At 38.5% G+C, this 24,834-nt stretch overlaps 1 protein-coding gene across 2 annotated transcripts in view; it reads right to left on the minus strand.

The window, feature by feature from the left end:
- Window positions 1–588: 588 nt before the first annotated feature.
- Window positions 589–24,834, minus strand: part of FTO (FTO, alpha-ketoglutarate dependent dioxygenase) — a 270,893-nt gene continuing 246,647 nt past the window's right edge. For both annotated transcript variants that reach the window (XM_026068864.1, XM_026068857.1), the window contains 2 exons: window positions 8,181–8,318; window positions 589–5,449 (listed from right to left, as the gene is read on the minus strand). In XM_026068864.1, coding sequence (XP_025924649.1) covers window positions 5,440–5,449; window positions 8,181–8,318 — 148 coding nt within the window. In that variant the 3' untranslated portion in view covers window positions 589–5,439. The remainder of the gene's footprint in view (window positions 5,450–8,180; window positions 8,319–24,834) is intronic.

Below are 24,834 nucleotides of genomic sequence, written 5' to 3' on the forward strand. Positions count from 1 at the left end.
CTCCTAAACCTAGCAGTAGAGCCATAAACTTGCACTGAGGGAAGCACTATTACAGGGGTAAAAGTTAATTGTTTTTATGGTATGACTCTTTATGGTATGACCGTTTTATTTATGGTATGACTCTTACCAAAATAACAGAAACTAATCTTACCAAAGTAACAGAAATTAATCTGCCTTACTAGAACACCTGCAATATAATCACAATTTAATTCCATTACCTTCAATAATAACAACAAATTCCCCATTATCTCTTTTAACTACTTAACCATCATTAAATTGTCAGCACAGGCAAATGAGGATAACAACGTCACCTAACTTTGGCTTGCGCTACAGTTAAGGTACAGAGACACTGCACTGAAGAGAAGATTCAGAGCACCTTTGAGTTTGCTGCTTTGGAGAGCTTACCTCTCACTATTAAGCATATAGGAAACTTAAGAAATTAATTCCTTCATCTAGGCACCTGAAGTTAGATGGTGTGAAAAGCACACTCCTCTTACCCCATCTTCTTCTTCCATTCACTGCAACAACCACACACTGAAGATAAGAGCTAACACCTTCTGGAGGACAAACGATAGACAAATAGATTCTTTAAGTGGTTTATTTTATAAATCTGAGCAAATTAGCAAATACATAATACATAAACTCAAATATCACAGTGCATCTCACAGTGCTATATAAATAGTCCTTAATAAAAATTACAAGTAGCAGTAGCAAGTAAGCAAGTAGCAAAAAAGTCCTATTAAATTGGTTGGAAAATATGAGAGCATGCTATCTTACACATAATTTTTAGGTTTTCTTGCTTTGAAGCCATGTCAGCCTAACAGAGAACACAACTTATTACTAAAATTACTGTTAATAATGGCACAAATGGGAAAGAAAGGGCATCAGTGGACAGAAGGGAGAGAACAGCAATGAAAGAATTGTGGAATGCTTTGATAGTGTTTGGGTAATAAATTATTAGGATGTTCAGCAAAATAACTAGAGAAGTAGTTCTCGCAGTAAAGTACTACCAGACGACAAAATAGGTACCAGACAAAAAGTGCTAACAGGTGCACAACAAACATTCCCGTGTGTTCCAGCAATATATCTTCACCTTGATAAATAGCACCCAAATACCCACAGGGTATTTTCTTAAGAGCTTCCTAGTACAGCAGTTACACGACCTTGTGGGACTGTGCAGTGAACATATTTAAAACACAGCTAAAAGCGTGTGCATATTCTTTTCTGCATATTCTCCATAGAATAATTTAACAGTTCTAATAAAATTTACCTTTGCCCATTGAGGGCACGGGGACTTGGAATGTGACTAAAACATTCACTGGAAAGTTTAATCAAACATTAGAAGGCCTGAAAGATCTCTATAACACCTCTATTAGATAATTATATAATAATTGTATATAACAAAATTATACTAAAATGCTGTATATTTTCATAAAATTAAAACATATCAATTGTATATTATATATGTTGTATTTTATATATTATGCATTATATGAGGAGGACAGATTCCAGTTACATGATCAGATCCCAGTCTATTTTGGAGAAAAAAAGTTCTATGAGAGCATCTTTAATCTGTAAACTGAGCTGATTAACTGGAAGTAACTGAGACAGAGCAGCGACGGAGCATTACATTTGCTCTGCTGCAGAGTTAGCATTCAGCACACAGCTGCACTTTTGCCCTCTACCTCAGTTGCTCTGTGTAAAGCATCCTGAGATTTGAAGATAAAAAGTCACTTTAAAATATTAGCAGAACTAGTTGGTAAATTTTTCAGTGAAATTTTCGAGGAAAGGACTTGGAAAATTTCTTCCCATTCCATATACACTACATCTTGATGGATACAATAAAATTGGAAAAATCTGACGAAAAACTTCTGAAAATATACAGGGGATTTCACTGCATTCATTTTTCATGTAGACATCTACCTTCCACACGAAATCAAGCTTCTCAGGACTTGTGGGATAGTAAAAAACCCCTAGTCATACATGCTTAGTTTCAAAGTTATCTTACTACTCAGAGAGAGAAATAAATGTATACTATATTAAAAACAATCATCACAGCCCTTTAAATGATTGGATAGCTTAGCTTTGAATGCAATTCAACCTAATAGAGGCTTTAATGGCTTCTGACAGATTGTTCCACTGATCAAGGGACATGTATGAAAATAACTGCTTACTAAACCCTGATTTGATTTTAAGAAAAGAAAACTGAAGGTTAATGGTAAACAGAAGTTGATTGTTCACATTTTCACTGAAATAACTCTATCTGACCTGTTCTTAGAACACTGAAATAAAGGATAATGGGAATCCTATACACCTGACTTCTTACTTTAGCCTCTAATCAAGGGGACTAATCAGACCAAGATGTGTTGGCATGAAAGCAAGTATTTGAAGATACGGAGGGGGAGGAGAGCAACATTTGTGACCAAATTCTGATTCATCATGGACAAGCACTGTAAAACCAGCGGGGTATTACAGGATATAAACTGTAGAATAGTATGTCCTTTCCTACCTTTTGAATTACGAGTGCTATGTCCAAAGCAACGAGCAAGAAACCATAGATGTGTAGGCAAGTTTTCATGTTGTGTGTGAAGTGCTCACACCCAACACCAGCATTTTAACGCAATCAGTTTATCAATTATTTGTTGGCTTCCATTTGACATGCTATTCAGCCAATTCTGCAGCCTCAGTAAGTACAGGGTTTTTACAAATGTACAAATTATCTTCTCTTATTTCATGAGTGCCCCAGTTTAATGTGAAAAGGAAAGATGAATGTAAATTAAGATGCAAGCCCAGCAAAATGGGATGAGTCTCAGTTTGGACTGGAAAGAGAAAATAACAGGTTTCCATTACGGATTGCCTCTGCTCTCACAGTTGTGGCACAGTGACAGTCAAAACTGGGCAGGTTGGGAGGCCTCAGAGACATTGAGCATCAACCTTTTCACCCGATGGTTTTCCCACTACCTGGCTAACAGCTCTATGAGCGTAGGGCTGAGCTCTGCAGCCCGCTGTGGGGAGCGCACCAGCTGTCTCGGTTAGGACAAGGAATCTCACTGTGAACAGAGTGTTTTGTCTGTTTGTCTGAACCTTCTCCATAGCAGCTCACAGGCCTGGTGGGATAGTTCAAAAGATGAGCTGCAACAACTTGAACCTCAACACGAAACAGATGTTGAGTGGCCCGGTCCACTGAGGTCTGGGAGGACAGAGGCGGAGGGAGGAGGCGGGAAATGGGGACCGGGCTTTCTCATGCCTGTTGTTACAGCGGAACAGCGGCTTTTCCTGATGCCTTAACCTTGGCACAAGAAGACAGTGGTCAGCTCCCAGCAAAAAGCTGGGGACCAGCTGTCGGGGGCGAAAAGGGGGGTTAGGGAGCTAACATTAACTTTGCACCAGGTGGTAACAATTAAGGCAGAGGGCATGACCTGCACTGTACAAGTTACTGCTCGATGATTCCCATATGACTTAAGTTAATAAAGTTGTGGCCTTGAGAAACCACATCCCTGGCATCTTGTGTCTGCTCCCCTCCTCTCATCCCGCCTTACACATCAGCTTCTGGGCTAGTTTCATCTCTGTTACATTAAACCTGTGTCAGGCACTGGAATTTGGGCTAATGGGATAGCACTACAGTAACTGAGACATGAGCAATGCCCACTGTTAACATGCCCGATTCTTTCAGCTACATTTTGAGATGGATTTTGGTATTTTTTTGTTCCTTTTTTGCTGTTGTGATGGCACTGGAATCCCTGAATCTGTCCTGCAGCATTAAGAAATCTAGCGTGATTTGAAAGGACATCTTGTTAAGTAAATCACTTCATTACCAGTGAAACTAAAAACTATTTCTGGATGATAATAAGATAACTAAGTTGGATATTTATTATGCTGCATGTTACCCATCCTGGATGTTTTCCAGTAGGTAATTACTCAAGGCATTCTTTTTTACACTTTAGATAATAAGACTCTTTTGTAAAGCTCAGAGCATAAGAATGATGCCTTTAAAATCTACTGTACTGGGATTAGTATTTTGTATTTACTTAACCTTTTAACAACAAGAAAGAAACTACAAGATAAAATATTTTCATATGCAGAGATATGAATAAAGCATTATGAAAACTTTTCTAATTTACATGGCATAACACAGCAGTTTTCTATCAAATACTTAAAAATGGCCTTTACCTTTCATCCCCCAAACTACAAAAACAATAAAAGGTTTTCGTTTTCTGCCAACATTTTCTTTCTATCAGTGTAAACCAACTCTGTATCAGATTTTTTAAAGAAAGCCCCTGCCTTGAGCATTTCATTTGTATTGGTTCCATGTTTAGTCAGTAGCTTTTGTAAAATTGATGAATATTGTCTAAAGGCAAGTGCAGACAAGCAAACAGATCTGTATCTTCTGTAATCCATTTAACCTGACACACACATGCGAGTGAACTGTTTTACCTTAATTCTTTCACGGCTGATGAAAAGTAAATGTAAGCAAAGTCGTGAACTTCACCATTTGAAAAGAATCACCAAATCTAATGTTAGAAGTTAATTTGTGCTTCCCTCTCTTCCCTGAAACAACCTGACCTTGGTCCTCAGGCATCCAGAGTATCCAGACTCAGCAAACAGTTGCTATACATAGAGCATCCATTAGAGGCTGTGTTAAGAATGTTTTTTAGCTCATCCAAAATGGTAGTGGGTATTTAATGCTGGAATATGAGTGGATTGCTAAGGGATCATTGCAACATGAGCTAAATTATAATTATTTAAATGAAATAAAACTTTGAAGTATTTGTCTGTTTCTAGTAAATACCTCAAACACAGCAATAATTACACTTGATTACTCAGTTTTCTTTTACAGATATTTACCTGTAATGATGTTCTTCTCTTGGGGTACCTTTGGCACTACTACATGTTTCATACAGTTGCATCAACCTTACTAATGCCTTCAACTCCTGTGGGCTTTGGAGAAATGAAACCTTCTTACACTGCTGTTTTCCCCCTGAATTCAATCAAATTACACTGATTTAGATGATGTGAGACTGGAACACAGCACAGAGCATTAATCCTCTTTAACCACTCGATTATTGGTATTTTGCCAGTGAATCTTAGGTCTTACCCATTCCAAAGGTTTTCATTTGCTTGAGTCTATGCCATTGCTGTCCATGGCTTCAATGAGTGCTATCTTACTGCACTGAGGCTGGTGGTACAAGTTCAGTTAATTCACTGGCTTAAATCCTCAGCATACACAGGCATGTATTTCTAAACATTCTATTATTGCTGCTCCCAATCTCCTAATACAAGAGAAAAAACAGTATTTTTTCACTACTGCTGGAAATAATTTTTTGCCAATCATTCTTTAATAGCTGTGCTTCTACTTCAGCTGCAAACTAGAACACTGATGTGCCTTCTCTACTCTTCATGGCTGTTGGATTCATTTCAATATTGTGATCCCAATGGTTTCTACCAGCGCCTAATTAAACACAAAATAATCATAAGGTAACAGCATAAACAAACAATCCCCTCAAACCCTATGTCAACAGTGTTACATCATTAACTTGTTTGAATTCATCTTGCTCATTTCCAAAGTAATATCTGTTTCTGTGAGAACTGCATTTTTCAAAAGCAAATTCCCACATCTTCAGCTAGCTTTTCTCTAAGTGATCTCCAAAGTAAACAGTATTTAGTGTGGCATTAATCCAAATATATGCCATTTGCCCACTGGTAAAGCCAGCCTTAGCTAGTGCAGGAAAAGAAAAGCTATGTCCATAATATAGCATTCTTTCAAAATATTAAGAAAATTGTGGCACAAGATACAACAGCTAAATTGTGGGGATCAAGGTTATGACATAATGAAACCTAATTTAAATAATAACTTGTTCTTTAAAGATGCTTTACATTCTAAAGGGTGGCTGACAGCTTTAGCAAAAGTCCAGGAATATAATGAATATATTTGAGCCAGGTCTTCATCTTTTTGCTGCCATAGCTATGTCAAAGGTGTTAAGAGGTACAATCTCTACTTGATGTAATTGTCCTGGCAGTAGCTGGTAGGTGTGGACACGGTTTTATACCAGTAAAACTGAATTTTGCTGGCACAGCTTATTTGGTCCAGGGAGGTCTGGCATATGTTACACTGTCAAAAATACAGTTTCGGCAGTACAAGCCTCCTCCGCACACAGAATGTTTTGCCAATAGAGTATACTGGTATACTCTGGGTAAGCCTAGCCTCGACAGTGATTTTAAACAGAAGATTAACACAGGAGGCGTATTCCATTTCTTGGTGGCAACGTCGAGCGCTGAATCTTAAGGTTTTTTTGTAGTGGTAATTCAGACTGAGTGCTGTTTCACTATAATATAATTTTCTTCTGCTTTTTATCACAACGGAAAAGGCATATACCAGTTGAAGTTAGAATAACAACTTAATGAAATGAAAAATCCCTCTCTCATTCAGGAGTGCCTCTGTACAGTGCAGCATAGAATTGTTCTTTTTATAGAATGTTATTACAAAAAAGATCTCAAGCAACTTCATTTCTCACAGTCTTCTGATTTTGTACTCATGGCTAAATCAACATAGATGCTGCAATGCCCAATATCACAGACCTTAAACCTAATTTGCCAGGGGGCCCGACACCCAAAATGAAAACCCTCACTTAGGTCCATTAGCTCCCTAGCTAACACATTGGGAGACCTGGCCTCAGGAAGGATTCGCAACAGGCAGAACCAAGTAAGGCTTAGGAACCTAATTCTGAGCTCCAGGGAGCCCAGGAGATAAGATTCACACTGGAAATGTCTCTTAAAGTTGGGGGACTAAGTCACCTCTGTGAGACATAAAGGATGGATCACTCTATTCTTCTAAAAGGAAGGTGGATGTGATTATGCATCAGTTAGAGCGTCACCCCACAAATGGGAGACAGGGCTTATATGCTCTCATTCTGAGAAGGTCTAAATCCACATCCTCCAATTTCCTAGAAGTGCCCGAAAAGACAGACTGCAAGCTGCTCTGGCGCAAGAGCACCCTTTCTAGGGTAAGTGCCCTTGGGGGTCCAGGTATCAGGTTTCTAGTTTGAAAAGGGTTTTTAAGACCCAGACATCAATACTAGCATTGTCAGTCATTCTGAATAATATTGTACAGCCATGTAAAAAATACCCAGTGATGAGACTAAGCTGCAGCCTGGCTTGTCCAACATCCAGACTGGACATGTCAGATGTCCTACACACTCAATGTCATGTCATTTTGCACATGTACTTGGGACTGTTTCACACTTTGAGATGAGAGGTGCCATGAGAGGCTGGCTTAGTACAGTCAGCACTGTGTTCATGGCCTGCAAAATCCTTTAAGTAGATTAGTTAGTAGAGATTTCTTACAAAATACGAAACATACCACTCACTCACCATGACCAAAAAAACACAGTGAGAGAGAGGATGACTCTCAGATGCAAGTCAAGGTACTCCTAAGGAAGAGGCAGAGGCAGATTCTGACCCTTGCCTGCCCAAGGACTCTGAATGCATTTTATTTGATGACTGCCAAGTGCTCATGGGTCCTGTCCAGAATGTTAGGGAATACTGCTTTGGGATACCCCAGGATCCATGTCAGGACACTCCACCAGGAGTTTGTCATCTGAACAAATGCTCTAACAAGGAGCCACAGCATAAGGGATGTTCTCCACCATCTCCTCCAGCTGTGTCTAAACTACTGAACAAAGATGTCACTATACTGTGTGCACAGCTCCACCCTGGAGATGTCCAGCAGGCTCACTCCAAACTCACTCCAACGGCCTCTCATTAGGGGCAAGTGAAGGATGCCTCTGCCTTGCATTGCTGAAACCTGCCAAGCCACTGGCAGTTCCAGGCACTCACAAAAGCTGAAATTCAGATGTCAAGGGAGCTTGTGGAAACCTATATATCCATGGGTGCTAGGGTTGATGGGAATTAGAGGGGAGGAGGAGAGAACCTAGGCTGGTGTTCTGGACTTCAAGTCTTAAAATCCACCTGCTTTTGTAGGTATGGGGCCCGGTCTTTTTTTATTGTGAGACAGTAACTAAGGTTAAAGACTGTGTGGAGGCTGGTAAAAGCAAAAATTTGAATTGACACATAAAACAACATACAACTGAGGAATCATACAGATCACTCTAACTAAAAGACTTCTTTCCAAATGATGAGCATTAATAATTTTAGGCTGGAAGGTCACCTATTATGCTACCTACTGAGCAAGACTTTGTAGATTAGCAATTACTGCTTCAAGATCATACGGCAGAGGCATATTACTGTCATCATCTACCCAGAAGGGATGGCATTCTGGTTTCTGGTCTTCTGGCAAGCTCTCTGCTGCTTGTGACTGGCATCTGAAAAGAAAGGAAAGCAGAAGAACTACTTAAGTAAAGGTATATCAAGAAACTGAATATTCGGTGAGGATACATTTGTGCATTAAAAGAATGACCACATATTCTGAGGAAATGGGTTGTTCATTTACAGTGAAGTTGCTTTGGTTTCTGCTATAAGCTTTGTATTTTCTACAGGGATTTCTCAAAAAGCCAATCACAGAGAAAACTCAGTTAGTGTATCTTTATATGGTGAATTATTTTTTCATTATCTCAGCTGTTATTTAAAGTATGTGATTAAACCATTATCAGATTTACATGTTTGCGGGTTTCCAATGTATTACTAGATTATTGAGAAAGATTAAACTGAATTTACTGCATTAAGGTCAGAGGGGATAGATTAAACAATATTAAAGAAGCCAGACTAGCTTTGTAGATTCTGGAGATTTACAAGTGTATCAACCTGCTTAGCTCTGAAAAAGGCAATATAAAAAGAGAAAATTCTATAAAGATAAATGGAAATGGAGGTTAATAACAACTTCCAATGATGAATAGGTGGGCAAAACTTCAATAAAATTAAATTAAAAGGTTAGTGTACGTTAGTCCCCAGAGAAAATGTTTAAATTACAGTGTTTTTTATTAAATGGATTATTCATCAATACTAGTGAAGCCTAATTATAATATTCAACTAAACTGCAGCCTGCAGAGGAAAGTTTTATAAGTGGCAACCATCATATTTCTTAAGATTAGGTTGTAACATAGCATGCTGCATCAAAAGATTTGTCACAGTTCAAGGAGGGTTTCTCTCCCTCTCCTTTCCCCTCCCCTCAAACAATTTGCATGTTGCTGATTAATTAGTAAATGTTAGCAAAGGGACAAGACAAAGAAAAATGCTAAGCTTTATAATTTTTGTATATACTGCAGGTCAATGTAGTTGCTCAAGAAGATAATCTAACTGTAGAAATATATTGTTTTATCTCGTTAGACATCTTTTAAAAATTATTTTCTATAAAGCATGTAATTGTTGTAACAATTATAAATTTGTTTGGAACATATATCACAGGAGTCTTTCTCCTCTGTAAATGAACTCTAAAGTATTGACACATGCAACTTCCTTGTCTACACTGTTGGCCTTCTGGAAGAAACTGTTCCTAAATGAAAGATGTCTTCTTCTCTTGGGAATTATTAATGGCAGTGTAATACCCAGGAGAAAACATACTTCAGCTTTACACCCATGTTGGTGTGCGGTTAATTGTCGCACCAGCATCCTGGGCACTCAATCCATCGTACATTACGCTACAAGGACAGTATTAACACATAACATTCCAATATATCTTCAGCTCTCCACATCAGCCCCTGATAATAGCATCTGTTAACATGCACTAAGTACTATTATGTAGCACATCACTTCATAAATAATAAGATTAGCCGACCTCAGGGCCCTGAGAAGAGTAATGTGTTTAAATGTTCTCATTATTTATTTAAAACAAGAATTAAAGGAACAGAAGCTACTTGTGACAATCCTCTTAGCATAAATATTAAACTGTTTGCATTGATAAGCTGCACTGTACAGAATAACAGAGGATTTGTTTTGCAGGCTGCTTTATAATAGTTGTTAGAGCAAATGCAGTTTAGCGTATGAGTTCTGAGAGGTACTTAACTGATTGCGCCATCATGTTCTGAAGACATTTTCCAAATTATATAAAGGAACAGGAGAAAATTAATATGCAGGGGAAGCTGAAACTAATTACAGCATAACTCTATAAGGCTTTTAAAATGTTGCTTTATTTTCTGTCTTGGCACAAAATAATACGCTCAATTTGCTGGGTACTATAAGATATTCCAGTTTAAGCATTTCAATCTAAAAGTGGATAAATTAACCATGTACAGATTATTAAAGATGACAAATCAAGAAGCTCAGCTGGTAAATACTGCAGGCATATTATGTGATCTGCAAAACTCGATTTATAATAATAAACATTCTCTTTCTCTCAAACTTCCTATTAAAACCAGAATTTTCACTGAGGAAAAAGATGCTTCTTTGCCATTTCAGGGCATGTTTTTACCTGTAAAGTACCAGCTTTCTCCTCACGTCTGGGTTTTGGGCATCTGCCTCACTGTGAAGGTGTCAGCAGTGACCAGTGATGCTGTGCCTGGACAGCCCATGAGCAACACTGCAGGTTGCTACTTTCCCTTCTCTATTTTCTTACCAGCAGAGTCATCTCTGAAAGGTCACCTCACAGCCAAGCGCGTGCCTTAACTTCCAGGCAATCACGTGCGTGGGAAGCTTTAGCCGTTTATTCCCCACGAGGGATTAGGGGCATGGAAGTGTGTCAGGGCCTTGGACTTCCAGTCCAGGACTGCTGACGGACTGGTGTCAGCGCACTGCACAGCCACAAAGGGCAAAGCAGCGTCTTCGCATCGCAAGCTCCCAGCCTACAGCTGCCCATAGCTCCTTCGGGTCTGCGTCCAGTACCTCTGCTTTGCTTTGCATCACTAACAAGAATAGTGGTGAATGTTACATTTTGCAAGTCACCTATTTTGAACAAAATTGCAATCCCTGTGCAGGATCCACTGACATCAAAGTCAGCTCAAGTTCCGCAGGTTTAAAGGTATAGGGCTGGCTTCTGAGCAGTCATCACTGTATGTGGCAGGTCATATAGCATCTTAAGCCATCCACCTGAATGGCATCCACCAGCTTGAATGCAGTCATCCAAATATGTACTGACTTTCTGACTCAGAATTGGTATGTAAGAACAGTCCTTTTCAGATTAATATATTACTATTGATTTTAATAGATTTCTGCACAACTGCGGGAGAAATTGTTTCTACATTGGTCTTTAATTTGTAGCAGAGTAACAGACCCGAAGATCCTGCACAAGGACAGAAACAATTTCGTCTGAGGAACAACAACCAAAGGCATTTGAAAACTGCACAGACTTATTTAGAAATCATTGCCAACTTATGTTAACCTCACTCAAAATACAGAGAAATCCAGTCTTTTCCTAGATACAAAGGATTGGATGAGGGTCCATGTGGGAAACACTGCAAACAAAGTTTGGTGGTAGTGGAAAAGTATTTAGACCAATATTTATAACTGAAAACTGTTATCTGAGTTGCTAATAAAGTCAAATCTCCAAAGGAGAGTAAATCTAACCCATGTATATTGTATGTACATAATGCATTAAGAGTGGATATATCACGCGCTCCAAGATACAGTAAGAAAGATGCCAAACTAAGAGGCATCTTTCATACTTTATTTGCAGCAGGAGAACTGAACAACTGCCGTGACACAATTCAGAGCAATTTAGCTCCAACACCTTGATAATACAAGTCTACCAAGGGGAAACATTAAAAAAGGATGATTCGTATGTCTAAATATGTGGAGAATGCAGAAAACTCCATGTTCCCTTAGCTCCTTGCTAAAACAATCAAAACCTGTGCCAGCTTCAATTCCAAAAGCCCATTTTGAAAGAGCAACTGACTGCTGTGCACATTCTCACTACCTCTCCCATATAATAGTTGCAGGTTTCTGATAACACTTTGTCGATTTTTGCCAAGTAGACTTCGCTCATTAATATTTACCAACAGCTGAATATGAATATCAATTCAGCTAAGTCGTGACAAACATTTGTATAATATATGACTCTTCCCCTTGGACGGTGGCTAATTTCACCATGGGCAGGTGTACGTTCACTGAGACAAACAGTTGCCTGGTTATGGTCCCCTGGGCTGCACTGACATTTTGATGATCAGGGTGTCAGCTACATTAGAGGATACTGATCACGACGCTAAAATTAACCAAGCTAGCTAAAGTGTGTGTTAATTATGAGTATGCAAGCAGTCAATAAAAGGTTAATGCAAAAGTCAAAGGATGAATTTATTTCAGTATTGCATCACTCTAGTGACTAAATGACTAACATTATGCTTTGTTTTTAATCGATAGATTTTACAGTAATGTGTGAACTGTTGATTTGAAAAACAGTCCTCTTTCTGACTGCTAAGTTTTGCAACTATTTTGTAACTATGAAGCATCAATTATCAATATACTTAAACAGTCTTATTTCAGAGCAGATGCTCAGCCATACGCACAATGCTTACTCCAGTATTCCTGCTACCTGGTACAGAGAGTTTTGTTTGCAGGGTTGGATTTTTACATCCTCATCCTTCAAAACCTGCCTCTCCCTTGAAATTATTATGCAAACTAGGTGTAGTTACTCTAATCTCAGTGTTAGGATTATCCGATGTCATTTCAAGCTCACATTCTTAGTTGATAGAGCATATACCAGAGAATACAGTGCTTTCTCAGGTATCTGAATCTTTATGCAAAGCATAGCGAACATATGGGATTACATACATGAGAATGATTACTCAGATGAGTTAACCTTGAAATTTTTTTTCTAAATAGTGCATCTCATTGACAGTTATGACAAATTTACTTCTGCTGCTGCATGGATCACAATTAAATCCTGATCCCACTTAAGTCAAAGTTGAAACTCTCAGTGATTTCAACAAGGCCAAAATTTTAATCCAAATGCTTTTCCAGAAACCATTCACAATAGAAATGGGTTAGCAAGAATAATAATTAAAAACACCCAAATGAAACTATGGAGGAAATAAAATAGGCTGAATATAGTTTCCCAAAGTGAAATTTAGCAAGGGATACTCAATTAAAAAAAAAAAAAAATCCAGAAATATTTCCATTTGCAACCATGGTTAAATCATTGGCCTTGTAAACCAGCTAATACCATGTGCAATCACAAGATATGATGTTCCATAATTTTAAAACTTCCATAGAAAGAAAAATAATCTAGTTTACCAAATTGAATTGCTCTGTAAAGTACAGAAAAACTTTAAAGGACAAGCTCCAATTGATGCTGTAAATACTCATTCTCCTTCCTCTTTGGACATGGATAGGATATTGGGACGGAGTCCCTAAACATGACTGAAAAAGTTATCTCTGTTATTTGAAGAACTGAACTGTCATGTATCTTCATGAAAAATTAAAAGGAGGAAGGAGAAATGTCATTAATGATAAAATGGATTGGGCGGGGAACACTGAAAAGCAGCAGCTTTCCAGGTGGGTGTCTATTACAGCGTTAGCAAATGAAGAAATTTTCATATGCCTAATTTTAGGGTTTCTTCTACTTGAGGCCCCTGTCTGGTCACAGCAGCTGTTAACATGTGAAAACTTACGATCACTAATTAAGGTTTAAGGCCATTAAGTAGACTGTTGAGAACAATTTTATACCTAGGTCTGTTTGTCAGCCTGGCAGCTATATACCAGTGGTGACGAACAGGGCCCCTTGCCAGCAGACAAGGTAGGCGCTGCTGACCTCTGCCACCAGTCACAGGAGAGGGTCACCTGGAGCCTGCATTGCTCCTAGCTGACCCCATGGAGCGACACGGGGTCAAACGGCGAGGGCGATCGAGGGCGATCGTATACGTCCTGTCTGAGGCGACCCTGCTAGAAGCCGTAGGGTACTCAGGGCTGAATGCCAGAGCTCTGCTGCACAGAGCTGAGAGCAGCTGTAGAAATGGATAAAAGCAAAGGCGCACAATTTCACAGAGGTACAAGCTAGCTTTCCTCGCCATGCAGTAGAACGGACACATTGTTTTCAAAGAACAACAGTGAAAACACACACACAGTTGAAGAAATGGCAGCTCTTCCTATCGGACAGCAAACCGTACAGTAGTGGTTGCCTTTCTTCTGCGTGGCAAGGCTTCCAGCCCGGGTCAGCTACCCCGGGGGAACCCATCGCTACGCTCTTCCAGGAGTGCTTGCTATGGAGGCCGGATCCAAGATGTGAGATCTACAAATGCAGCTGGAGTGAACTCCTTTATAGCTAAAAATGCTGAAATTTTCACTTTTGGCTTGGCTTATTCTAGAAGAAATAGCAGCTACAAAATCAGCTGGAACTTCAGCAAAATTGAAAGGTCCTTGGAAAATGGGAGTTAGTTAATCCCCCTTTAGGACATAGGGTTAGGGTGGAATGTTTTCTGATTCCTTGTTTCTGCCCAGTAAAACACCATCAAGTTTACACATCCTTCACTTGCTATTATGACTAACTTCTATAATTTGTAAAAATTGTTTACTGAAAAAATGGAGGCTGGATAAAATATAAATATACAGAAATTAAAAAGTATGAAAGACCTTTTTTCATATGGCTGTAAATAACTTTATCACCAATAAAATTCTATATTAATTTTTTCATGCCCAAACTGGAATTTTGAAAGTTATTGAGTTCAACCTAAACCTTAAACCTAAGATTTTCTTAGCTTTTTTTATTAACCAATCAGAAAGCCATCAATCTTGACATAATTTCTTATTTTGGCAGATAATTTCTTTCGGTTGTTCCATGCCTGCTCATACCGTGACTCTGCACGCTAAAGCCTTCTAAAGGCTTCCTTTGCCTTTAAGAACAAAATAAATAACACCAATATTTGACTTTGCAAACCAGATTTCAGAAGTACTAGTCCCCAAAAGGCACTGAAATGAAGTGGCCAGATGGAAAGAGAGTAGTGCTTCGTTCTTTTGAACATCTAATCCCCAGTGTATTCCCAGGTAGTCTGTCCCACTTACGTTCAGCCACTGCTGATGCTCTTTCATGTGCTGTAACTAGAGTGTGCCCAGCCGTAAGTAATAGCCGAGACCAGGAACTGCATTTATAGAAGGGACAAAATTGACAAAATGAGTTTGTTTCCAGATAAGGAATTTGAAAAGAGAACGCCAGATTTAGGAAGGGATGGAGGCAGTATCAGTTAAATTTTAATCTAAGGAAACACTAAGGACCATCTGCACAAATATGCTAATACAAACACACATGACAGCATGTTAGAAGATGTGTGCTTCTTTCAAAAGTTGATAATAATTTGTATCACTGGCCCTTATTACAGAACCAAAGCTTACAGTCACTCCCACAAGAGCTCCATACCCCCAAGGGCACTATTCCCATTGGCACGGAGGACTCTGCCACAACACCCTGGGGCCCCGCTGGTGACACAGCACGGTGGCCTGAAATCGTGCACTCCTGCAGAGTACCTACAGCACAACCCAGCGTTTACCACTGGCCCGCGGGGCGCATGTCGCTGCTCCACAGAGAGGCAGGAAAGCGATAAATGAATCTGACAATAAAGAGGTTTAAGTGACAGCTATACAAACTTGAAAATGCCAGAGTTTCCATTATTACTCAGATTGCAAGTTTAACATTCTTTCCTTTTCCCTCGTCTGGTAAGCACACAGTTGGGTTTTAGTTGCGATACATGACTGGATATGAAAAGCACACGTTATTCCTACAAAGTGGTATCTGACTTTTCCTTTCATGCAATGAATGTCCAAGGTATAAGAAACTTAAAATGCTAGCTGTTGAACGGAATTCAGTAGAATCAAAATTTCATATCAATACATAACATATCTCCAAAACCAGAAAGGAGATCAAACCTACAAAGGAACTACAAGATGCATTAACAACAGAAATTTTAATACCCTTTGGGTTAGAATTTTAGATAAGTTTTATGCTACATTTTGCAGACAGTAAAGATTTGGTTTTAGTTTTTGTGAAACCACCACTGACATCATTGCTAATAATTAATGTTAGTGTACCTCTGTAATCATAACAAAGGCCATGTAATATAACATATCTGTCCTGCAAAAGGCTTGTAGTTTTACAGAGAAGATTCTTCTCTTCCTGTTCTGAAATATAATGTAGGTAAAGATGAGAAAAATATAACTTGTTAATATATAATCATTAAGCACTAATGGACTCCAACTGCAAAGAATTTTCAAGTGGAGCAGCAGCAAGGCGTTTCACATGCACTTACAGAAATATATGAAAAATTCCCCAAACTATTTTTAAAGAATGTTTTGCTTTGCCTTAACTGAAGAGAAATTAAAACTGTTTTTGATCTTTTTTTCCGCTGCCATATTAATGAAAATCCGTACAAATATATTTCACTATTTCTGAACTATGTAGCTGAGTAACTATGGGAAAGAATAAAGACTTGCTGCACAGTATCTTCTGTTACAGGGTAGAGATCATAAAACAAACACCCAAAACCTCAGGAACTTTGCTGCTCCAGGTAAAAAGACTAAAAGGAAGCTATTTTATCTTCTGATAAAGATTATCAGTGACCTTCCCCAACCTGTCCACCAGCCCCACCATACAAAGGGGGATTCCTACTATATGGCACTGCAGGAACTGTAAAGCTGTTGAGAACAGCACAGACACAGAATGAGTGACGGAAACTTGACTTCCCCATACAGAGTCTTTCCTTTCCTTTGTGGCCTGCGTCCAACAGGCCTAGGAAGCATCCAAAAGAAATTCAGCGAGTCTCCTATTCCCACAGGAGAATGCCTGCATGGGGCAATCTCCACTCCATGTTTCTTTGATTTTGCAATTAACCAACATCGCTACTCTCTATAAAGTGTAGGGGGCGGGGAAATCCCCCAGGGAAACACCGAACAAATAACACAACATTTGCTGAAAGATGAAGTTTAATCCAATTTAACCTATAGGTTTACAAATTGTTCTCTTTCAGCCCTGTTTCCCAGATGCTTCTGTTCCCCATTTCTTAGAATAATACGTATAGAAGCAATGTGTCGTGAATGCATGAGAAGCATGTTTATACATATTTATGCACACACCCCTTCATACCAACACTTGCAAATAATCCCATCAGTCCAAAAGAGACAGCATTTAGGAGGAAATTTTCAGCACCACAGACATGGATTTAGTTATATACTTTTCATTATCAGCAATGGGATGTGAGTTATTCCTGCTACACTGAGAATATTTGGCTTTGACTTCAAACAACACAAAAAAATTTATCAACCTCAACATAATTTATGTTCTCTCAAAAGGAACCTCAAATGCTCTAAGCCTTTGCTGAGGCATCTGATGTTCCAGTCCCCTCTGTTACACTGTGTGATCTGCTATTTTATTTCACATGCGATCATTGCTTTCCTATGATTTCTCAGACAAAGAAACAAAATGTCTGCTATACACTGAGTATAAACACAGCTGACTTGTTTTCCCCAAAGTATTGATTTTATGCACTTTTAAAATAACTATTTTCATTCTGTTTGCATAATCAGCTGGGGCATTGTTCCTCTACATTTGCAGAAACACAGATGGAATTGCTGATTTAGAGCCTTTGGAGCGATTTTACTGTATTCTCCAGAATTTAAGCTTCTATTAAAATAAGGTTTCTAGCACTTCTGGTTGTGAAGATAGCCTGGACAATGTAAACTGATGCATGGTTATCTTATTGAATCCACAGCCAGACAGACAGACACAATAGCACCAAGGGAGCTGTGAACTTCCCCCATTTATTTTATTGGGTGTTTACTTGGGGCCAGATGCTCCCTTCTGTTGTGCAGTGTGGCGTTAAATGACTGAGAAAGAGAGGGGAAAAGGAAATGGAAATAAAAACCAACAAAGAAGAGAAAAGGGAATCTCAAGAGCCTGCTTCCCAGGGGCTACAGATCCCCCCTTCTCTCTCCCCCACCCCCCGGTAGCATTAAACTGCCGGAAGATTTGGGGCTGAGCCATGCATATGGCATGTTCTTCCAAAGATGCTGAATTTTCCAGTAGAATCCCACACCAAAGGTTAATGATGCTTCCAGCATCATCTACTGTTCCACTTTATCTTTTGCACTCCCATTCTGTGGAGGTCTTACAGCCAAGGAAATACGTAGAAGCAGCATGGTTTTGGAAGACACTGCAGGAGGATGGGCCTTCCATTTGATGCCCCCTCATTTAAAGCAGGAAATCCCATTTTCCCACATTTTCAGGGTTTGAAGGCTCTGCCTTCTGCAAGGAAGCTGAAAAGTCTTCCTTTCTGAGGGTGCAATTTTCCATATGACAACTTTTCAGGTTAATAAAAATCAACCGCTGTATGACAAGAGCATCTTTGTTACATGTGGAAAGCAAAATCAAAAGAAGTATGTTTGCACTGCTGAATGCAAATAACAGTAACCATATTACTTGATACTTAAAACAGAACTGACAGAAATGAACTATATCTTCTCAGCATCAAAGCTATACAATCCTTTCAGCTCCAATTGCTTCATGTGCCACTCTCGCAAGCTCCCAAAACAACCCATCCTCAAAATCCCGTGACTTCTGGCAAGGCCAAAGCAAGGATGACACAGCAGGGGCACAGTTTGGGAGCAAAAGGAGCCACAGACCTTGGACACTTTCAGTAAATACTATAACAAAAAGGACTCCTCATAAGATTTTACATTGCATAGTCCTTCCTGATGCAAGTCCACCAAATGGACATCCTGCCCCAGGAACCACATTGCCCAGCTACTCTTGTACTCACACTAACACGCAGCTCTCACCAGCTTTGGTCCATTCCAGGGGATTTGCATGTTTCATTGACCAAAAAGGGACTATAACAGATGGATAGCAAGCCCCATATGGGAACCAAACAACCAAAAGACTAACTCCCTGTTTGCAGAGTGAAATTAAAGATCTTGCTTATCCCTATGACTCATGACATAAATACATACATGTACAAACATCTGCATCTCTCTATACATGTACATTACATGTTCATGTACATTATATAAAAATTTTTATATTTATTTTATATATAAAATAATTTATATATATATATGTACGTATTTATATACATATATATAGATAGATACACACACACCTGTAGTAGAAGAGCTTACACCACATTTTCTACCAAGAGATGCAGCCTTGAACTCCTATGTGGCCTAGGGAATGAAATGAAAATATGGTTTACTGTGCTACAGAACTACATTGTCTTCACTGTGTTGTTCACTATGGCTGTAGCCTGCAACCAGAATGTTTATAACACATATATTGGAACTAATACCATAAGAGCAATGCAATCCCATGGACTAAAACATAGCTTCCTCTAGGTCAACATGAGGTCAAGCAGAAGCAGAAGGGAACAAGTAATGGAAAAATGAGAAAACAGAATCAAGAAAGGCAGCAAGGCTCAAAAGAGGGAAAAGAAGTTTAGGAATAAAAAAATTCTCACGTAACTAACCACATGCTAGAATCACTGCTGAATTTATCCATGGTTGTTGATTTATTCAGTCTTATTTTATGAATAAATTGCTTTAAAGTATACCATCAGGAACATTCCAGCACTGGCAGAGAAAGAGGCTTGATGATCTAGGAAATGCTACAGCATATCCAGGCACAAATAAAAATCATGGAGCAACAATAAAGGCTAAAAAGAGTCTGCTGGTGAAATTTCACTGAAATCACTGTAAATGATTACTAACTAGTGATCGTGCGGGTGAACCAAAGTGGTTGCTAACGTGCACAGTCCAGTCAGTGAGATAAGCAGGATGCAGAACAATATCTGCTAATTCCCATATCAGCTGAGAGTCTCGGTTACCACTGTAATTTGGTGATGCTTCCATTCTTATTCAGCCAAATGCCAAAGAGCTTGGGAGCATTTAGGATGCTTCTCTTCTGAGTGTATTATGAAATATGTGCTAAGTCTATATAATCGTGGTTTATGTCCCCAAACTCTTTCCATATAATAGAATAGACTCTAGGGTAGAGTCCAGTGAATTTTTGCTATAAACTACATCTATTTTGTGAATGGTGCAATCTTACCTTGGATTTTTGTTCAGTAATCAGTATACTGACCATATGCTGCTTCTCTGTTTCCATAACTGGAGGAAATATTTCTAATAACCAAATCTCTACATACTTTCTATTTACACTTTGCATTTCAACATCAGATAGCTGAAAACATTATATAGATATATATTCTGTACTTATTCCCAAGTGCATTAATGGAAGAAATTCAGTGTAAAAATTTAGGATCAGACTCCACCTCAAAATTTTGCAGTTAATGCAATTCTGTAATATTTTGAATACCAACTAAAATTCCAGTATGGACTGAACGATGAGCAAAAGTTATCAGACAGGAACACACTTTCCTTTATGGAGCATGACTGCATTCACCCCATTTAAATACAAGATGAACTATATGCATCTGATCCTGCCCTACTTTCACAGGCATTACTTCCATCAGTCCTTAAAAAAGGTGCAGAATCCAGGTCTATAACATCCTATCGAAGGATCTGAATTCTCTCAACCCACCAAGACTGATTCATCCAAGTGAGTGCAACCTACTACCAAGTTGTTACCACTAGGTAAAAGCTACAATGCCTATTACAATAAATGTGTATAGCTCTTCGTATTATTCTTCTGTCCCGTAAAGAATCTTTCTGACTGCAATATCAATGACTTTAAACCACAGACTAAGACTTCAGACCTTTCGGTGGTGCCAACTCTCTTGTTTTATATGCTATGATATATAGTCCTGGCTTTGAGCCATCTCTCACTACTGATGCTTTTGATGCTTTGTTTTCTTTTTACTTTGGGATGGAAAATAACAAATAATGCTGAGTTCTCTTCTTACTTTTGAATTCTTCTGATGTCTATCTTCAGAACTCTTCGAACATCCAATTTATGTCATTCTTTTTCTTTCTTATGCTGTGAATTCGAAACGAAAGAAGGTAACATAATATCATAAGATCTACAGACGATTGAAATGGCCTTTGGAGTAAACTTCAGAGTTATTCTTAAAACTATCTTGCCTGAGTAGAAACTAAAAAATTGCTTTTCAATAGATAATACAACTGCTCTTTAAATTCTTCCTGGATTAAGTTATCGCCATAGGGAATGCTCTAATGATAATAAAGGGTATGGTGCCAATGCCTTAAGAGCAGTTCAGATGGGTTATTCTGCCGATATTCCCAAGGCACAATTCAAATTCATTCTCAAACTTTTGTGTGTTTTCTGTGTATTAATCCCTTAATATAAAATAGTTACAAAGACTAAAGTTTGTTAATGAGAGAAGCTGACATCTGCTGGGCCTATTGACCTGCAATGCTATTCTCGCATTATTCTGAAATATAATTCCTCTTAAAACATCACATCAGAATTCTAAAGACCACTTACATTAGTTAATTAAGGACCTGATTCAATCTTCTATCAGTACTGAGGAAAATGCATAGTCACATATTTAAATCTCATATAGCTCAGTGGAACTTTCAAATACATTTCAAGTTCAGCACAAGCTTAAAAGCTTCACTATGCAGGGTCCCTGAGGATGATCTCTTTACATTGCTGCTTGATGCACAGCCTTACACACATACATGATTATCTGCAGCTTTTCTGCAGAACTCTGTCCCAGTCCCTGTCCTGGCTTTTAGTCTCTGGTCACTGTACTTTTCTGATCCGTTCTCTGTAATTCATTATGCAATAGGCCTGAATCTTTCACGTGTTACGTGAAGTAATGTAGGAATACAATAATGTACTAATGGCACTTTTCAGAGATTTCTGCAAAGTAACTTGTATAGTAGCCATACCGTCAGGTTTAAATTCTGTGGATAATGGTATTTTTTTTGTGCCTGGGGAAAAAGAAATCTTATCTTCTTAGGTCTTTCAAGCTGTCCATCCTTCCATACTTTCTAGAGATTCATGGGATATGAAGAAAAACATAATGAAAAGTATCCATTTCATTACTCTCACAAGAGACCTACTGTTTTGTCTTCATTCATTCTGTGTCTGTTAAAGAACAGTTATCTGAACTTTATGAAAATTGGACAGTTTTGGCCTTCCACATGTCTTGTTTTGTCTATGAATGTTGTCAGACTCCATTTTTCCTAGTTTATTGCTTGCCAGCTGAGCTACCTTAGTCACTCCTTTCAATGAACTGCTGATGAAACATCTCTTCCTGGGCTGCAAGAAACTCTACTTCCTTGAGCATGCAATGGATCTAACATCCCTCCCATTGTTTGTTTGCTTTTTAAAATAATGTTGTAATTATATTAATCTGATAGGCAAATATATATTTTCTTTGCTGAAATGCTGTAACTCTAACCTGTCTTATAGCCAAAGAATTAATGCAATTTTTGGGGTTTGGGCAATAGATACATGATCTCCCTCATTCTGGTGCCAATACAAAGTGGTTTATCTTCTTTTTTTCTTTTTCAACTACTTCTGAGGAATAGTTAATTTGTAGTTTGTATTTCTCAGATTACGTGCAGTTCTATAGACAAATTTCACATGCCTCTTGTTTAAGTGCCAGGCAGAATATCTTGGGAAGACAAATGACACTCTTTTGCAAAAGTCCATTTTCCTTAGACCTTCTTTTATGGAATTTGTCCTTTCCACTTTCACATTCACTTTTCTTGCATTTCACTGCTACTGAGCATGCAGAATACTGCTGCTTTCTTTTAATTTCCCCTTGGAAATATATAAACAAACTTCTTTCATACATTCCCAGCTCAAACAGGAACAGGCCTGGGTTAGCTACTCTCCTTTAGCTGATATCAATTTGATGTCCCTTTTCCAAGCCTTAATGACTTTACCAGGCTCAATTTATCTAAGTTCACTTGTCTGGTTAGCCAGAGTGAAATACTGGTGAAATCATACTGTAACTGCAGACCCTTAAGTCCTTGAGGCCTGCTCCATGCATTTCTTCCCTTTTTTTTCCTGACAAGACATTACAAAAAATGTTGTTCATTTACATTTGTCTCATAATTTAAACCAGGTACCAATCTTTTTGAGATACTTACTTGTGACCTTTCTAACTGAAAGGTTTAAAATACCTTCAACAGAGTAACTTTGCTTTATGGAAACCTTGGACTCAAGAAATCTTGTCTGCCAGTCTACCTTTGGTATTTCTCGCTGAGAAACGATGAAGCATGTTATTCTCTGCATTTTTGGATTTTAGGAATCAAACGGTTGTCCACTGATGTAAAAACCCTACTGGTAGAAGTTAGCTAGGGCTGTGCCAGGATGCTTTCAGCAGTGTTCAGATCAATTCTTTCCCAATCTGCTCCAGAACGCAAATAGAAAAGAACAATATCCATCTTTGCATACAGCCAGCCCTCTTAGAGATATTAATGTCTGGCACTATGCTGTCTTATTAACTTATAACAGACTGAGGAACCCTGTGGTCCAACAATGTTGATTTTCAATTGAATCTTGGAACTTATAGAAGTCTGTTAGAGTGCTACTATCATAACAAAGGAAATGGAGCAATCCAGGTATCTACAGGTCCTGTAGCATACTGTTTGGCATGGGAAAAGTAATAGAAAAGTTGGTACAGGATTAATTTGAAAGATGATATGAACATAAAGCATGCCAGTCAGTATGCTCTTCTGGAAAATGGGTCTTGCTGGACAAACCCTGTAAGATTTATAGTTTAGTTACTAGAATAAACTAGGGAGGTAGAGTATGAGTTGATTTATGCCAGGTAGTCAATGACTTTTTTTTTTCTTCCATGTAGCACTGAACATCAACAGAACATTACATGAAGTCCTGCCTAACCGGTAACATAATATGATAAACAACAGCTAAGGTTCATTACAGAATGGCAACCCTCATATAGGTCTAGAGAGAGACTGATACTGTGGCCAGCATTCGTCACATTTTCATCAGTATTCTGAAAGTAAATGTGAATTATCAGCAGCCCCATAATTTTCACAGATAGCACAGCAACTGATAAAATGGTTAATAAGCCTGAGGACAAGACTGCCGTATAGGTGAACTGGGTCACTTAGTGATCAGGACCAAACGTGTTTTAGAACTATATGCAAATACAGGGAGAGGATAACTAGAGAATGGATGACTCTGTGCTCAAAACCACTGCATCTGAAGAGTACCTAGATATCAACCTGGACAAGCAATTCAAAATGAATTCCCAGTGTCATACCTAAAAGGACTAACACAGCTTTTGAGATTGCATGTGTGTGTGTGTCTATCAAAAATCACACTCTCTCACACATCGATGCATAACAGTAGTCAACATGGATGGAGCTGTGCTTGTATCCTGTATCCTTGTATATTTAACTAGCTAGACTAACACTGGAAAAACAAGGAATAATCTTGTTTCCAGATTTTTAGAAATACATTGAAAAACTAAGCGAGTGCAGAAAAGAGACTGGAGACTGGTAGAAAATGTGTTATAATGATTAACTCAATTTGGTTCACTTATCAGATTTAAAACTGATAGATTACATGATTACCATGTATAGTTCCTTCATGGAAGGAAAATATCTTGTATTACAGAGTTCTCTAATCTAGCAGAGGAAGCTGGATTTGAAACAGAACACAAGCAAATTCAAATATGCCACTTTTTACAATGAAGTCAATCACACACTGGGACAAACTATTAAAGGAATAGAATATTCTTCATTTCTGACATCTTCAAATCAAGAAAAGAATCCTGCCTGGAAAGCATGCAGTTACACAGCTGGCACAGGGATAAAAGGATAAAATGTAGCAACTTGCAACAGATGAAACCAGATGACATATAAATCCTAAATACAATGATACTCAAACTTTTACACAACCTTTCTTTAATGAGCTTACTTTGAGTAAGACTTACTTTAAGATTCTTTGAAATACATTGTGGTGTAAAATTATACATTCTAATTAGAATGGATATTCCAGCAGAATGAAAGAAGAGAGAAAAATTCTTCTATTGTGAAAGTCCCAAAGTATCAGTTCAGCCTTTGAACCTA

The sequence above is a fragment of the Apteryx rowi genome, unplaced genomic scaffold, assembly GCF_003343035.1.
Source record: "Apteryx rowi isolate R43461 unplaced genomic scaffold, aptRow1 scaffold_28, whole genome shotgun sequence".
Lineage (NCBI taxonomy): Eukaryota > Metazoa > Chordata > Aves > Apterygiformes > Apterygidae > Apteryx > Apteryx rowi.